Source organism: Colletotrichum truncatum (genome assembly GCF_014235925.2).
Source record: "Colletotrichum truncatum strain CMES1059 chromosome Unknown Contig_0001, whole genome shotgun sequence".
Taxonomy (NCBI): domain Eukaryota; kingdom Fungi; phylum Ascomycota; class Sordariomycetes; order Glomerellales; family Glomerellaceae; genus Colletotrichum; species Colletotrichum truncatum.
In genome coordinates this window covers 9,608,609-9,626,057 of record NW_027222398.1, presented here as the reverse complement: position 1 = coordinate 9,626,057, position 17,449 = coordinate 9,608,609, and the positions used below count along the sequence as shown (strand labels likewise).

Genomic DNA, 17,449 nt, shown 5'->3' with positions numbered 1-17,449 from the left:
TTATACCTGCGTGTTCTACTTCAGTTCTGTTTGAAAAGAGTAGGAGTTAGCGTTGTCCGGCTTAGAGAATCTGATGCTATCTCAACGGCCAAGGAGTGAACTAGTCCGATTCTGATAACGAATCCTATGATCGCTGATTTCAACCTACATCTTATGCACCGCAATGTAGATTATTTGAGTTTTGAAAGTTGTTCCACGCCTTCTCGATATTGCCCCGCACTTTCGGCGTTTGTCCTGTTGATTAGACATTGGCAAACAAGGTTCACCTTAACCTCTGCGTACACTACCTATATGTACTGAGTCGCTTAACCGCTACTAGAGCTACCCCTCGTCTCACTGATCACACTTCTGGCTACACCAATAGTGTAACCAGGTTTTACTGTTCTTTCGGAAGATTCTAAACCCAAAATCAGGATATCATGTGCCACATAACGCGAGAACATCGTTTCTTCGGTGCCACGCGGCGGGTCAACCCTATTCAGACCGAGATAGTGAAGTTTGAATTCGGATCACAAAATGCCCGATCGGAAGATTATGGACCTAAGAAGGGTATTTTAACTGTATAAAGTGTTTGCTTTCGGTACTTTAATTTTTGACTATATTACAATGTCCACTTTAACAGCCTAATATCTCTCAATAAGCCAAGGCTGACAACAAGCAAGTTGTGTTTAAATGAGCGAAATTCGAAGACAGTTGAATAATACTCTTATCTCATAAGACTAGGCTGAGATATCGTGTTACTCAAATATTTTCTCGGGGACATTAGTTTCGACCTAGGTGATCACTTGCCTCCACAGCACACGGGTTCGGCCTGGCTTCGATAGCTCCCTAACCAGGAGGCTCGTGTGCGACAAGATAGCACACATGGACATCCATCACTCACTCCACAATGGACTCCGTTAGGTCAATCTGATATTAGTCCTCGGCCTATCTTGTTAGCCAGGTATTAATTTTAAGAAACGGTTGTTTAACGGCATTAGCAAGAGTACCCCTTGACCAAGCATAGTGCTAGCCTCCCCATTGCGTAATATAACCGCTCATAGCGCGTCCGCTATAGTTCGTGACCATTCATCTACGCGGATGCTATCAAATGTTTATCTGTTTCATGCTGGCATTACTAACAAGTTCGCACCTCAGTTCAACAAGATCACCTACCTGCTAATCCGGTGATTTTACTGTTACTGGGATACCTATTCAGAAAGCGAAGATTGTGACTGAGATGAGCACATGGGGGTTAAAAACGCCTGAATATCGACTTGGGCCCGGAAAAAGAACACGAAACATGGTGCACAACTTATCCTTTTAAACCTCCGAGTATTTTTACTAGCGCACCATTGCACCGGCTCCCGCTGTTTCGAATATGCAAGTTCTGAATCATGCGTCGTCCCAATTGAACTTTTGATATCTATTACGTGAGGATCGGAATCGAGTTTTTACTAAAACCAACCAGAGGACCTCTATTTGAGGGCTCGTGAAGGTTAAACACAGGGATTTCTCGAATGCATACCATCCAAACAAAGTATACTTCGTACAACAGTCAACTTTATATGTACAATAATAATTATAAATGCACAAACCAAAAAATGGTCTGATCTCTGATGCTTTTCGGCTTGAAAAAGCATGGAGAACCCCATATAAAACCAAACACGAGTTGCAAGGCGTCGAATAACTGACATGATAGTGGCTTCTATATTTTATACAGGAATTGCTTCCATTTCGAGTAGGACAATACTCGGTCGGCTTGAAACACCTTTCTGGACTTTTCCAGACTTCGTGCAATGTTCTTTGGATTACTTCAAGCTTATAAATCGCAGTCACAGGGGCTGTACGCCCCTCTGGACAAGGGATGCAGTGACGACGAAGATACAGAAGCGCTTCCAATCCGCCAAAACGGCCGCTCCCAACTAATCAAGAGACTACTCCTAGTTTTTGTCGTCGCTCAGGTCATTTTCCTTCCAGTTGGGGCGGTTCTATGGTATCTGGGGCGCGACGAACCTATGAACAGAGCCTTGAAAGATGTATCATTCTACTGTCAGTAACATAACAGTCGCGCCTTAATGATGCGTTGCTAACCTTTCCTCCTACAAGCCCCTCTTCTGAATAGAATAAATATACCTTTAGCGTTGCGTTTCGATGAACCACAGACAATTGTCGGCGGTAGCGGTGATATGACCTGGGGAGCTCAACCGAACCCGGAGATTGACAAGATGTGGGCGGACATCACCACCGAATCTGCCATCGCTGTGACGGAATCGGACATCGTTGGTATGAACAAAGATCCCTCGGTTGCTGTGCAGCTACCCGAGCAGTATCACTTCGGCGACGAAAAGACATATCTAGGGCACGCGCTCGTTTTCCACCGGCTTCACTGCCTAAATTATATTCGAAAAGCGCTTTACAAAGATTACTATTATCCAAATGGCACAGAGGAAATTCCAATGCATGAACACCATATCGCACACTGCATAGCGATGGTACTGGATCATATCACCTGTGCAGGGGATCCTGGAGTCTATGGTAAGTGATTCAAATAATAGCACAGATTGGCTCCGCGACGTTTAGAGCTGCGATATAGCGAGACTCACCAAATATGTTGTTTTCACTTGCTCAAAACTTCCACTAACCAAGCTTATTCAAGTGTACCAATGGTATGAACATACCGAAATTCCTTTACCTGATGCCAATACTTGGGGCAAGTGCTGGGATTTCAAAGGCTTCCGGAAGGAATTCGACAAAATTGCTTTGAGAGACTTGAATCCTCATGAGATGTTCAAGCCGCCTGGAGCAAAATCAGTGAAAGAGCGTAACAACCTTCAAGAAATCATATATCAGACACGTCAAAAGCAGCCTAGTCGCAGTATATAAATGCCATTCTTGTCATGGACATACAGCAAAATCACTCCCTACTCTAAGACCGCGCGAAGCAGAGTGAGCCGAGTGAGCGAGCGAGCCTCACAACGCCACTTTTAGTCCCACCAGTTGCTTGCGCGCTAGTAGTTTCATCGGAACACACTTACTAAATGGCGAAAAATCGGCTCCTAGAATTAAGGGAATGGCTCATCACATGGAGTACTGCATGACGGCAGTTTAATCGAGGCTAACTTGATTGGCTTCTCACCCGTATTATCTCAAATTCTCCCGAACGTCATTTTACCAGCTTGATAGAATCAATTCTAAGATGAGAAACTGGAGAAGGTATGCGTTCCTGAATGATATAGTGAATTCCCAATGACAGATGAATCTGCTTTTTCTCCAACTTCTGGCTCTGCATCATCATCCTAATTCTTCATTTAATGGTCCTAGTTACCGGTTATGCTCGATTTGATAGATGGAAACTCCAATGTCATCTCACAGAATTATTTACTCGACATGTTAGAACATCAATGTATTGATCACAGTAGGCGTGTGTTCGGATAAGGCGATCCAAGTTATGCAACTGGCAACCCTCTGTCTTTGGCCTGACAGCAATGAAAGCTGTAAAATTCTAGCTCTTGAGCATTGTGACCCGGCTTTACTCTCCTTCTATTCCTGCAGAATCATAATGAATAGTACTCAACGGTTCATCACTCACTACACCTTGAAATAGCCAGTCCAGAGCCTCTGGAGAATTCCCTCTGGATCATAGGTATCTGCAATTTCTTTCAACCGTTCGTGATTACTTTCCCCGTATCCAGCATACACGTCCTGGTTTTTGTCCGCGTAGTTCATATACGTGTATCCTGCAGCCAGACCCCTCTCCTTCGCGAGGCCGTTAATCTTGGCAATAAAATCCGCAGCACCCTTTTCAACAACACAATCTAGACGAGACGTTTCCCAGTTCGATGTAATCTGGATATGCACAAGGGGCCCCTTTTCCGGAGTCAGGCCAAGAGAGTTTCCGCCGTTCTTTTGCATTGCTTTTAGGATATTGGTAGTGATAGGTTGGTACACAAAGAAAGGAGTCGCTGTCTCGTTTGTGTTCTTCGCCGCAGCAAACAAATGATTAGCGTAGTCTTCGTAGAGGGGTATAAGATCTTGGAGCAGCCGTTCTGAGCCTTCCTTCAGGTAGATTGATGTGCCGGCCCAAGCCTTGCGCCCCCCATATCTCTCAGAGATGGCTTTGGAATGGGTTGTGACATTTGCAATTGTTGTCGTATTTATGAAGGATCCGCTGATTGAAGCGCTCCTGGAGAATATCGCAGGCGTGTCCTTGGGTGTCTGAGGGGGTTTAGCGTGATAGAGATAGTTCGCAATTATATGGCCCCCTAGAGCAGAGACGTGGGTCATAACGAAGAACGAGTGACCATCGGGGTCTGCAGGCAACCCATTGACTGATAAGTCAACGAATGCCGGCACCAACTCGGTGCTTGAAGATAAAGGATAGATAGAGTTATACAACCACACATCTTTTTGTTCAAATGTGGCAAGATCAAAACGGGTAACTATGCCAAAGTTGGAGCCACCGCCCCCACGAAGAGCCCAGAAGAGATCTGCGTTCGTATCCGGAGATGCAATGACAACTTCCCCAGATGCCAGTACGATTTCAAACTCGCGAACATTGTCACAGGCCCAGCCGTAACGACCGGAGAAGAATGAGATACCACCACCAAGGACGAGGCCGCTGACTCCAACATCGCTGACTCTTCCACCTACAACGGCGAGACCGAGGGGATCAAGTGCCTCGGATATGTTTACCCATCGGTTTCCGGGGCCGACAGAGACGGTTTGACGGTCGTCGGAAAGGGCGATCTTGTTGAGACGTACTAGGTCAATCGTAACTCCGCACTCTATGCTTGAACCTCCTTCAAATGCAGTGTGACCACCACTCTTAACTGTGAAAGGAGTAGAAAATGATGCCAAGACTTTGATAGTGATTGAGACATCTTCGGTGCTTTCTGGTGTAATGAAACAGGCAGGCTGCAACTCGGCTTGGCGATCTGACCAGTAGATGTTGGAGATGAAATATTGATGTGAACCTGGAAAGGATACTTTCCCAGGGAATTTGGAAGCGAGTACGATGCACTAAACAAATCGTTGGCAAGTTTGAGATTTAACCAGGACATGTAAGACATACCGTCTCTTCAGAAGGGGAAGTCGATTGTGCAATGGACACATCAAGCTGCGTCGCGGCTAGAACAGCCAAACTGGTTGGCAAGAGCCTCATTAGGCAAACATGAGAGAGCTGTAGGCTCTATGAGGCAGCTTGTCTACTACTAGGCTGTTGAAAAGAAAATGGTGGGTTCATGGCAAAGTAGTTCTGAGCCCATCCCGGGAAGCCATGTGTTTTTATTGTGCTGGTCGCCGTTGGCATTCCAGCGCCACAGCATACCGATTAATTATTTTAGATTGAATGCACATGGGAGCCGCGCATCCATGTAAACACTAGTATACATCCCGTGATGGACTTGTTGTGTTGTATCCCTCCCGACAGCCTGTAGCGCAAGCGGCGTAATGTAGTCGTGGCGCGGATTGCACCTTTCCGGGATGCACTACGGCGGGGATGATCTATCCATTTCCGAGGTCCGGGTGGGGACTAGCAGGCGCATGTAGGTCATCTGAATGGCAGTACTACGAACTATCACTCGGGTCTTCAGGTTCCCGCGTGGAATCCCAGCCATCACACCGCATCAATTAAACATCTTACGGTCAACAACAAGGGACTTCTGTAGATACCCACAGCAAAATAACACAAGATGATGTTTCAACGTTACGTGGTAATGCAGCAGTGCGGGGCCCAATTTCCCTTAGCATAAGCGTTCATCGCGACGAAAAGATCAAACTGACCACTTCAATTTGATCGTTAAAAAGTATGGTATCTTGTGTTTTGTCCCAGATGTCAGGCAAAATGCTACTATCAAATGTCGAGCGCTCTCATGAATGGGGAACCATTCTTACTATACCTATCTATCCCTTGACAGCCTGAACAGCCACAATACGTTGCCATGTTGTTTTCTCACATTTGGCCCTGTGCAGCATGCCTCATTAATATAACACCCCTGGAGTACTCCATCTGCATTGTTTCTTGTTTTTTCCTTCCATTTTCTTTACCCTGCTTCTTCATCCTTTTTTTGTCCCCCCCCTCCCCCCCCCCCCCCCCCCAAAAAATAAAAAACTGCCCAGGATGGTCAGTCCACCTTCAAGTTATCTTCCTAAGTCCTATAAGTGAACATCACCCAAGTGAGAAAATACTTAATCTAGGGGCATGAAAATGAATAGCAAGAAGGCGTTCTCAGTGTATTTTTTAAGAGCTCTTGTATTCATGTGCTGCTCGTATTTCTTTGCATGTTACAGGCGGCCTAAGTTATCTCACCACTGCGCAGGGGGTAAGAGTCAAGTAACGACACATGGAATGTTTTATTATGCACTCATTGAAAGTCGTTCATGAGGGATCTGGGATTGTGCAGAACAACTTTGTGATTAACCGTAGGGCAACCCCAGCGAATTTAGATGATTTTGTCATGTTAGATGCTCTTCGCATAACGCCAACCTCCACCAGATGCCTAACTGAGCGATTAACAGTCGGGTCGTATAAATGGGCGAATCCAGTAATTGGGCAATGGAAGATGTCAAATAAATTAATGAAATCGTTGGAGTTTGTTTTCAAACCTCAATCTGGCGGGAATCCTTGATTTCAGTCACTCGATAAACCTCCCGCCCGTGTCTTTTATCTTCCCCTACTCACGAAGAAAGACAGCGAAAAAGTACTTTATCTATGTTTGACTTCAAGCTTTTTTTCCCGTCTCTTTTCCATCTTCCCTTACCTATACCATGTCTGAGACGAATAGGGTCGGGCCTCCCGATTCATGCCTAAGGTGTCATCTTGGCTCCAAACGAGTTATCTAGTTACTGGCAATCATCAGATCAAGCATTTTCCATATACCTCTCACTTCAACATGTAATTAGAGAAGAAAGCCATACATCAAGAGGCTATTTATTGAAGAGAAATATTTGTGATAATGAATTATTTGAGTCCGAGCTAGCATTTTGCATTATGTCAGGCCGAATATCGTCTAACCAGGTTTGATGTTCAGGCAAAAACGTTCTTTTGGGGAAGGCGATAGAACCAAACGGTTTGAACTAAGCCCCCACCGAAATCCGCCTTAAGAACATGTTTGTTGCAATCGTCTGTGAACTCAAAAGTGTTCACAAGTTGGAGTCCAACGTAGCTGGGAAGTGTCGCGGACGTGACGTCAACAGTCAACACACCGGATGGCCCATTCTTACAGTCCTTGCCTTGACCATACCATCCTTTACCCTTGTTGCATTTTTTGCCGTTGCCGCCGTCACAATTCACGTCAGAGAAGCGATAGTTGCCGAAAACCCCAAGGCTGTGTTGCGCCACGAGAGCCCAAAGGTGATCCGGATCCGTGGGCTTGGCGGGTAGTGACACTTGCTTGGGGCGCACGTCGGTTTGAGTTGTGTCGTTGGCAGTAATGACAAACGAAATATGACCAGAAGGAGAGTATACGGAGCCACCTGAAGGGTAGATACTATGCCATTCGGGGATGAGCTCGCCAGTGTTTGTGTTTCTGGAACAATATTAGCGGGTGTTGGAAAAGGATGGAAAGTCGAGTTAGGAAGTTAATAGGAATGCTGACTGACGTCAAAGTAGCGTTGAGGTAACCCCACCCCCCAACAATACACTGGAGAGCCTTGTCGCACTTCATGTTGATGGTGTATAGATATAATCCTAACAGAAGATTGTAGGCACTGAACAATGAGGATAACTTGAGTCAATGTAAAGTAATTGAAATAATCCTTCGTAACCGTTGTTGTATGTTCTTGGTATGGCACTTGAGTCTTTTGAAGTGTTACCCAGTATCTGGAAGATGTGAGAGCTCCTTTATATAATCCAGGCCTAATAATAGCCCTTACATCAAGTAAGACACTTCGTCCATCCCGTGATGCCCTCGCCTACCTCGCTTGGGACCTTCCGACTTCGAAAGTTTCCTTCAACCCTTACAGCAGAAATGTTTCTGTTGTCCCTTGCATAGAGTTTCCCTTATTTGTACTGTAGGCGTTCTTATAGTCATAGCACGTTAACTCTTGGGGATGACTCTCAGCCCTAGCCAGACTACGGTCGACCAGACTAAAATGCGAGGGGCCACATTGTCTGATCGCCACATACAAATTTTGGTAAATCACCATGCAGTCGCATATTCCGCGGTCGTGCTTTAGGTGCAGGATCACTGGTCAGATGTTCAGCCTGATACAACCGTCGCCAAGCCCTGTCACCATGTGGCTTAAGTATTGGGCAGCCCAGCGAATCCGTTTAGCCGATAAAGTAACACTGACTAAACTCTAGTTTCTACTAGTGTGATGTTTGGATGTGGGCACCTCATCATGGCTTGGCACGAAGGCTGGCGCTTGAAATCCCACAGAAATTTCTACTCTCAAAATACGCAGTTGGAGGAAAATTTTTTAGTTTGAGTAGGTTTTCCCAGCTATTTTAGGATTCAAACTCAAATCTTCGCCCGTTTTCTCGACTCATCATCACCCCATTCACGCCAGTGTTCTCATGACTGTGGTCACATTAGTGTAAGCTGAGTGAACGAAAGCCTACCATTGAAATTGCTAGGGATAGCATGAATACATATAAATGGAACTGTTCCAATTTTCGGTCTTCCTAGTTGAATTGTCCAACCACACGAGAGGAGTCTACGCTACTCACTTGTGTGCCGTCATAGCTGCGTCCACAATATGAGCTGCCAATGCCTTGATGTTCATGTGAGGATCCAGTAGATCTATCATACTGATTTTGGAGCCCAGAGCCAGGTGAAGCCAATGACGTAGTTCAGCAGCAATCAGGCTATCAACACCATGATCCGCAACACTGCGCATTGTGCTCACTCCTGCAATATCCATCAGCAGCATATTTGCAACCGCTCCTGAGATGGCTATCGTGACAAGTTCGATTGCGTTAGAGCGGTACAAAGACCGATGGTCAGATCCACCATCTGCCGCGGCGCATGTACGGTTCATTATCTCATCAAAATCACGCCGAAGCCGAGCTGTATTTGCCCGCGGTCCATTGTCGGTTCCGTCAGGGCCAAATGTACTAGTATTACCTGATTCTCGCTGATGCCGCAGCGCGTCTTCAAAGGCGCGAATGACATGCGAAACACGTCCGTCGCTGTACCAACGAGGTGAAGGGCTATTGGAGGAAGCCAAATCGCCGTCGTCATGCTCCCTAGCGGCCATATCGGCCGGGTTCACGCAAGTGACGTACGTAGCTGCAGCAAGCGGATCGTCCGCGACACCGGTGAATGTTGAACCGGCTTGGGTGGCTTCTTGGCTGAGAAACGCCGGCTCCAAAAGCTGTAGAAATTGGCTCTCGGATATAGTAACGACCTTGTTGCGGTTCATAAGATCGAGCGTTAAAGCAACTGTGCTCAGATGGCCGACGTCGTTGACCAAGCCGAACTGAGCGGCTGTGGCTGGGAGACCAAGGCGGCGGCGGTAACGCGCAAAATGATCCTGAAAATTGTTTGCTGCATTATACGCAGATTGGGTCGCGAAGCTGACCACCGAAAGAATGGACGTGGTCATGACGAAAAAGTCTAGTGACAAACCCTTGGTAGCCTCGTGTAGATTCATTGTACCTGTGACCTTCGCGGCGAGGCCGTTACGCCAGCCTTCAAGTGATAACCGATCGAAGGAGATATCTTCGTATAACACTGCACAGTGCACGACGCCTTTGATAGGTTTTGTGGCTGATGCTTGTTCGATTGCCTGCATAACCTGCCTTTGATTTGCAAGGTCGCAGGCGACCGGCCACATTTGAACGCCACGCTTGGCCATGTCATTGACCAGAGATTGTGCCTCCGGAGCAGTATCACCACGACGGGATAGAATGGCAATATACCGAGCACCTCGCTCAGCCATCCATAGAATAATGGACCGACCAAGACCACTCAGTCCCCCCGCCACGATGTACCATGCCTCGGTGTCGAATTTAGACACTGGCGTTGCTGGTACCATACGTACGAGAGAGTCAGGATTGAGAAACGTAACCACCAGCTTGCCGACATGTTTGCCCTTGGAGAATGCAAGCATTGTTTGATCAAGCTGAGATATATCTGAAGTGGCCAGAGGAAGAATAGGGCCGATGAGGCCGGCACGATAGTGTTCGTCTACCGTCTTCATAAGTTGAGCACCAAGCTCTGGGTCGTGGTCAACCACACGGACAAGATCAAACGAGGAAAGACTGGCACTCTTCTGGAAGAGCTCCAGGCCAATTGTTTTGGCATCACTGACATCCATACGCCCGACGTCGATCAAGTGGCCAAGTGGCGCCAGAGCCTTCATGGTCTGATATAACATCTCGCCTTGAGCGGTGCTGAGGATGACATCGAAGCCTCCATTCTGGGTCGCGCTTATCGTCCGTATGAGCTCGGCTGGTTCGCGTGCCAGGTATACATTTGAAGGTGACACCCCGATCGACTCTACCAGGAAGCGCAGCTTTTCAGGTGATCCAGCCGCCGCGAAGACCTCAGCACCTTTGGCACGCGCCAGCTGGATGGCACCAAGTCCCAGACCGCCCGATGCTGACTGGATCAAGACCTTTTGGCCTCTGCGCAGTCGTGTCAAATGCTCGAAGGCGTATATAGCGGTCATGTAAACCACAGGCATAGTGGCGACTTTGACTAGATCATCATCGGGGCCGACCTTCCGCGCCATTTCCATAGGTACGCGGGCATAATTGCCGAAATGACCCTTGCCTAAGCCATACACGCGGTCACCCACAGCAAAGTAATCTCCCGCATTGGTGCCGACTTGTGTAACAACACCTGCGTACTCTGAAGATAGATTGTTCCCATCAAAGCGGCCTGCAGAAAGTGCTAAATCTTTCCAGTTCAAACCAACAGCGGCTACCTTGACCTCGAGAAAATTGGGTGGCAGCGGTTGTCGAAGCAGTTCTGTGTACGGGCAGAAGAAGATTGAACTGAGAATTCCTGGAGTCTCAAAATCAACTCTCATAGGCCCTTGGCTGTCAAGCGGCAGAACCTTGAAATTGTGCGTTGCCGGCCGGACATGTTGCTCTGCGTAGCCACGCAACGCCATCTCAGGCACCAGTCGGCTCACCCACCAACAGCCAGTATGCCAGGCAAATTCGCCATCTTCAACGTTATCACCTCTTGCCAATTGTTGAAGATTTTCTTCTCGGACAACAAGAATGCGTAAGAATTCCTCTGTATCAGCAGGATTCATATTAAAATTATCGGCATCCACGTCAACTGAGAAGAACCGTCCTGTCGGAGCCTCGGTTGCGATGGTCCGTAGGAGTCCACCCAAGACAGAACCGTTCGGGCTGCGGCCCTGTGCCATGCCTGTAGAAGTGATCCATACCATGCTAGCTGTGTGGCGGGCTAGGTGTTTGAAAACGTCGAGCCGGCGCTGATCGGCGTCAAGCATCAGATATTCACCGTCGAGAAACGCAATAACCCGCGCGTTATCGGGCATCTCACTCAATACGTTTTCGAGTATTATGGTCTTTGTATTCTGTCCTCGTCCTTGTAGCGTATTTTTTAACTGATCCAAGAGTTTTGGGGCCCCTTCTTGACTGTGAAGGAGACAGACAACTGGGAGGTCAGGAGTTTGACGACCTGGATCCTTATGCTCGGCTAGAGTAGAAACAATGACGGTGGAATGGGTCCTCGGGCGCGGGTAGTCGTCCAGCACCAACTCAGAACCCGAGAAGCCGGTCGATAGAAGAGCTGAATCCCATGCCTGCACGTCTAAGAGAGGGCTGTTGATACGGCCATCTTCGAACGTGTGCCAGAAACTAGCTTGTGCTCCACCTACTAAGCCGACCCAGTTACTGTTGATACTACCTGTTGCTTCAACGAGAACGAGCTTGCCGCCTGGCTTTAGAAGTCTTCGGACATTCTCTAACGCCTTGGTGATGGAAGACGCTGTATGTATGGCCTGAGACGCTACCACCACATCATACGCTGCTTCCTGGTAACCCTGGCTCAAGGTGTCTTGCTCCATATCTAAAATGGAGAAAGTGACGTCGTGATAGCCTGCAAGCTCTTCCTGGCTTGTCTGTAGAGCAGCCTCGGAAATGTCGGTGACAGTATAATCCCGGTAAAACTTGATACCATTCTCCGAGGTAAGTCTTTCTAGAATCGCTTTTGCCGTACGTCCTCGGCCTCCCTTGATCTCCAGAATCCGTAAACTCGGGTTGGCGTGGCTCATGGAGCCAAAGATGTTAACGAGCTGTGGGTAGGCCCCGATTAATAACAGGCTTTTGTCGAAGAAGTCAGCCAGAAGACCTCCTTGGCCTAGAACTTCCTCTCCCATCTTACGGTTCTGCAAAATGTCTTCCATATTCTCATGCAGACGTAGTAAGGCGTTTGCCTCAACAAGATTCTTGCACTCTTGATACTCGTCCCGTATTGATTGTAGTCGCTGGAGAGCGGGACTCATTTTAGCTTCAAGAATTTCTTTTGAGGCGCCTTCTTCAACAATTCTCCTGATCCATTCGATGTAGTGTGTATTTGAGTTCGTGTTTATCCACGTGGCCGGATCAAGACCGTTAATTAGTCTTTCATATACGTCAACAGCGATCAGTGCAGCCATGAACTCTAGATGCTCTAAGGCAGGGACACAAGACAAGTTCTCTGGCGGTGGCTTGAAAAGTGTTTGAATCTGTCGTTTACTTAGCGTACGGAAATCAGGCTTGTAGATCATCCGCAGAAAGGGGCTGGAGAAGGCCTGCGTGTGGCTCTTCCCAGCCGTCTGTTCGTCAAGATTGTAACGGACACAACGGAGCTCCTCAACGTTGAGGACGATACCTCCAGCTTGGTCTTGCAGCTGCAACTTGAGATAGGCTGACCTGAGCCCTCTCAGCTCACCGGAAGCAACAGCCGTTCCCCAGTCCTGGTCATTTCCGGCTCGCAAGTACAGCTGAGACAGGTGAACTGGCACAAATGCACTGCTGAGCCTTTCAGTCTGGCCACCGTGAGATGCCAGAAGCCCGAGCTGGATTACAGAGTCTAAAGACGCAGGGTGAATAGGATAGCCGGATTCGCCGCCCTTGATTGTGCCAGACGTTGTCTTGAGATTCAGCCTGGCGGATGCAAGGTTTTCCATGGGGTCGGCACGGATATTCGATAGTGCCTGGAAGGCTGTTCCGTAACCCAGACCGATAGAGGCAAACTTCTTGTACCACGCCTGTGTGTTCACAGCTCGAGATTCCTCAGTATCGCTGACTCTCATTTTATCATGAAGACAATCATTTGAGACGTCCACCATGACTTGCCCAGTGCAATGCTCAGTCCACTGATCAGAGTCCCGGGCGACAGAACTGACAGAGAAGGTAGCCCAAGCTGGTTTCTTTGCTGTTTCTGTATCGGTGAGTTCCAAGCTAAGCATGATCTCAATGCCGTACTGATCCTCAGGAATCTTCAAAGCAGTTTTGATATCCACGTTGCGCAGAGAGTAGCCCGATACTGAGAGAGCGTTCGGAAACTCGTCGTAAACCTGTGATGCTGCAACCATGGCCATGCACATGTATCCAGCTGCCGGGAAAACGGCATCTGGAAGCAGTCGGTGTTCGCCCAACCATGGAAGATCCTTCAAACGCAAGATGTTACGAAACTGCGGACGGAGCTTTGCACTACCTGCCAACTTAGATCCTGTGAGGTCATGCCTGGGAACTTTGCGCAAGCGGAACTCTTTGCTTAGCCTACTCTCGAAATAGCTGATTGGACCGTATGTATACTGATATGGCGGTAGATCTTTAGCAGTGACACCATGAATGAGTGTCTGTTGAGCCTCTGTATCATTGTCGTCTGTTGCGTTGACCGCGGCAAGGTTGATCTTCGTGTTAAGGCAGAATAGGTTTCCAGCGAGATTCAACAAGGACATGCGGTTATCCTCATCTCTTTTCAGAGAACCAACGTACGGAAGCGCTCTTCCGATGCCTTTATTTATTTGGTTTAGGGGACTCTTCAGCGCGGTGTGCGGTCCAATCTCGAGGAATGCTCCAACACCCTGGTCTTCTTGTTCTAACAGACTGGTGATTGCTTCTGTGAAACGAACTGCCGACTCAAGATTAGCTCTCCAGTAGGATGGGCGCAACTCTTCGGCAGTCATTTTCTTATTTGGAGTGACAGATGAAGTCCAATGGGTGAGAGGGTATCGATGGCGTTGATCGCGTAACCCGAGCTTCTTGAGATGGTCGAACCCAGCTGTAAGCAGCGCTTCGTAATTTTCCCCTATTGCACCCATATGGTGTGAGTGATAAGCATTCCCACCTGTTTTTAGTAGTCGGTTAAAGACGCCATCCGAAGTTAGGGTTGCGGCGAGCACCTCAATTGAGTCTTGATCGCCAGATAAAGTGAGACTGCCCGGCGAGTTATAGGCGGCGATTTTGATGTCTTGTTCCAAACCCTTGAGGTATATGTGGGTCTCTTCAATACTTAGGCCAACTGCCAACATGGCACCTCTCCGCTTGTTTCGAGAGACAGCATGCCCACGCAAGTAAGCTGCTGCGATTGCTTCAGCCGCAGTTATGAAGCCTCCGGCATATGCTGCAGCAATCTCGCCGGAGGAGTGCCCGATGACACCTGAGGGCCGAATAGACCATGTTGCAAGCAGATCTACCAGTCCTATTTGAACGGCTGTGCATGCTGGTTGCGAAATCTCGGGCATCTGGACATGTTCTGCGTTGTAGTTTCCGGAAAGAACATCGATCAGAGTCCAGGCGGGAGGTTTTCCCGGAAGTATTACTAGAACCTGATCCAAGTGCTTGATAGTGGCGCGAAAAGCCTTATACTCAAGAAGCTGGGCACCCATCGCATGCCATTGTGCGCCTTGGCCAGTGAAAACGAAGCCAAGACGAGCATCCTCAGATGGGCTTGTGAAGATCTGTTGTACGTCTTCCACAAGTTCCCTGCCACTGTTCTCATGATCCACGATGCGGAAGGTCCGCCGAGGTAGCTTGGAACGTCGGGCTGCAAGAGTGTATGCAACATCTGCTAGTGAATGGCGTCCAATGTCGTGTGAGAGTATGGCAATATTGGCTTTGAGTGAGGTATCATTATGGGCCGAGAAGGGAAGTAGAACGAATTTGCGAGTGACAGCATCAGCCTTCCCAACTGTCCGTGGTTCACAGAGGAGTGTAGGGTGGTGATTTGTCGCAAAGCCATTCTGATGCTGAGTCTCGGGAAATCTAGCATCTGCATTAACATGCGGAAGCCTGGTGGGTTCGTTAGTAATGTCCATGCTTTGTGTGCCATTTGCAAACACTGAAGCCTTATGGACTATAAAGTCCGGCTTGGTGTATTCAGGGTATACAACGTTGACATGGTCAATAATGCAGTGCCCAATAGAGCCTCCAAAGCCAGCAGAAGTAACGCTAGCTCGCCTTGGCTTTCCTTTGGGCCAAGGCATAAGCTCTGTCACGACCTTGGCTTTGGCTTTGTCAAAGTCGATCTTAGGGTTCAGTGTCTTGACACCGACACTCGGTGGAATCATCCCGGCCTCCAGGGCAAGAACCACCTTGAAGATACTGGCAAGTGCTGCAGCACCCTCAGTGTGTCCCAGATTCGTCTTGACTGACCCGATGAGTAGACGGTCGTCTGGGTCATCGGAGCGGCCCAGCCCAAATACATTGCCAGCCGCCTCTACCTCAAGGGGATCTCCAACCCGGGTTCCAGTCCCGTGGCATTCGAGAAATGGGGTGTTGGAGGGTAGTAGCCCGCCAGCGTTGGCGTATGCTTTGCGAATAATGTCCTCTTGTGCTGAACCGCTGGGATGAGTGATACCGCTCGAGCGGCCATTGGCACCAATGGCGCTACCTCTTACCAGGGCACGAATGGGGGATCCATCTTGCATGGCCTTTTCCGGGGTTTTCAAATAAATAGCAGCAAAGCCCTCGCCTCTAGCATACCCGTCGGCTGCAGCGTCAAAGGCGTGGCTCATAGAAGTAGCCGATAGAGCGCCGAGTTTGTCCATGGCAATCTGCATAGATGGGTCCATAATCCAATTGGATGTGGCTACAATTGCAGAATCACAATCTCCATCCCGGATGGCCTGCATGGCAATATGCAGGCCATACAAAGAGGAGGTGCAGGCGCTGTCAATTGTGACACTGGTCCAACAGACCGTCGTTAGCTTGAGGCTAATGAACAGGGGTTTGACTGGACAGGTTTCTCCTCACCTCGGACCAGACAGATTGAAAACATAGTTGATGCGGTTGCTTAGCATGTTATGACTAACTCCTGTAGTGGCGTGGGGTCGAGCATAATCGAAGTCTCGTGTCTGCGCGTACGCGTTGTCATACGATATATCGGCAACGTAGACGCCAGTTCGAGTTCCGTTGACACTCTCCCACGTCTCTCCTGCGCTTTCAAATGCCTCATAAACCACTTCCAGAAGTTTTCGTTGTGAGGGGTCAATGGTCTCTGCTTCAAGGCCCGAGATACCGAAAAACGCGGGGTCAAAAAGCCGTGGGTCATCAGTCAGGTATCCGCCTTTAGCAGCTGTAGTGCCCGGGCGATCGGGGTTTGGATGGTAGAATCCGTTGACGGAGAAGCGAGGCTCTGCCCAGTCTTTGTATTCAGAGCGGTTGTTCGTCAAAAACTCCCATAAACCTGGCACATCACGGACTCCCCCAGCCCAACGACATCCTGTGAGGGCAGCATTAGCCAGTTACTACGACGGCGTGTAATCATTGAAGTGACTTGCCCATTCCTACGATAGCGATAGGCTCTGGCTTTTTTGTTTGAGGCATATTTGCTGTGTCTTTGGTGTTTTACTTCGATTCTAAATAAGTAGATCATGGTCAGCGTCTCACAAGACGGCTTACTCGAGAAGTTCTGGCGTAGAAACTGTACCTGTTGATGTTCGTTAAACTGACGATGGTCAAATAATACTTGAGGGCAAGGCTGACTGTGTGATTATCCTGCTTGTTGAGCCTTTTGCTGCTGCCAGACAGAAATATTCCGTCTTATATACATGTATTTGGGTGTTGTCTCCATGCACTTGTACTTGCATATTGGCAGCATATCGAAACTGGCAATGTCAATGTCCATCTAGGTCCAATTGCGTGAACGTAGCTATTAATTTCAGGAACTTGTGTTGTCTGTTTTGATTTACCGAGCAACTTCCTGTTGCGGAAGCAGAGAACATTTGAAGACATGAAATATTATGCCCCCAGTTCATCAACGACCCTGTTTCTGCTGCAGTCGCCGTAAATCGAGATGTTGATGTTGCTATTATCCGATGAGCTGCAGTAATCAAAGCATATCAGCATTAGCAATCCTGCAGGACATAACAGTGGAACTACGTGTTAACCTCCAACTGGCTTGTTGATGTTTGCTGCTGTGCTTGTGTGGCCTGATGTGCTATTTTGATGCTGTACCCCACCTTCCAAGTCTTGTTTGCATCACTCCCAACCGTCTGTCGTATTTCATATGCAGTGAAACATGGGGAAACCCGCAGCCGGTCCAACAGACCC

The 17,449-nt window shown here is 48.3% G+C and overlaps 4 protein-coding genes across 4 annotated transcripts; 1 reads left to right on the top strand and 3 right to left on the bottom strand.

Moving 5' to 3' along the window:
- Nucleotides 1–1,778: 1,778 nt before the first annotated feature.
- Nucleotides 1,779–2,865, top strand: CTRU02_202682 (uncharacterized protein; the record flags this gene model as incomplete). The annotated part of the gene is made up of 3 exons (XM_036728844.1): nt 1,779–2,031; nt 2,089–2,521; nt 2,628–2,865. 3 exons carry the CDS (start codon nt 1,779–1,781, stop codon nt 2,863–2,865), a joined length of 924 nt encoding a protein of 307 aa, XP_036579359.1.
- Nucleotides 2,866–3,570: 705 nt separating this feature from the next.
- Nucleotides 3,571–5,143, bottom strand: CTRU02_202681 (FAD binding domain-containing protein; the record flags this gene model as incomplete). The annotated part of the gene is made up of 2 exons (XM_036728843.1): nt 3,571–5,001; nt 5,054–5,143. 2 exons carry the CDS (start codon nt 5,141–5,143, stop codon nt 3,571–3,573), a joined length of 1,521 nt encoding a protein of 506 aa, XP_036579358.1.
- A 1,863-nt stretch (nt 5,144–7,006) lies between these two features.
- Nucleotides 7,007–7,646, bottom strand: CTRU02_202680 (uncharacterized protein; the record flags this gene model as incomplete). The annotated part of the gene is made up of 2 exons (XM_036728842.1): nt 7,007–7,508; nt 7,582–7,646. 2 exons carry the CDS (start codon nt 7,644–7,646, stop codon nt 7,007–7,009), a joined length of 567 nt encoding a protein of 188 aa, XP_036579357.1.
- Nucleotides 7,647–8,646: 1,000 nt separating this feature from the next.
- On the bottom strand, nt 8,647–16,723 carry CTRU02_202679 (polyketide synthase; the record flags this gene model as incomplete). The annotated part of the gene is made up of 3 exons (XM_070204072.1): nt 8,647–16,081; nt 16,151–16,619; nt 16,678–16,723. 3 exons carry the CDS (start codon nt 16,721–16,723, stop codon nt 8,647–8,649), a joined length of 7,950 nt encoding a protein of 2,649 aa, XP_070062654.1.
- Nucleotides 16,724–17,449: the final 726 nt, after the last annotated feature.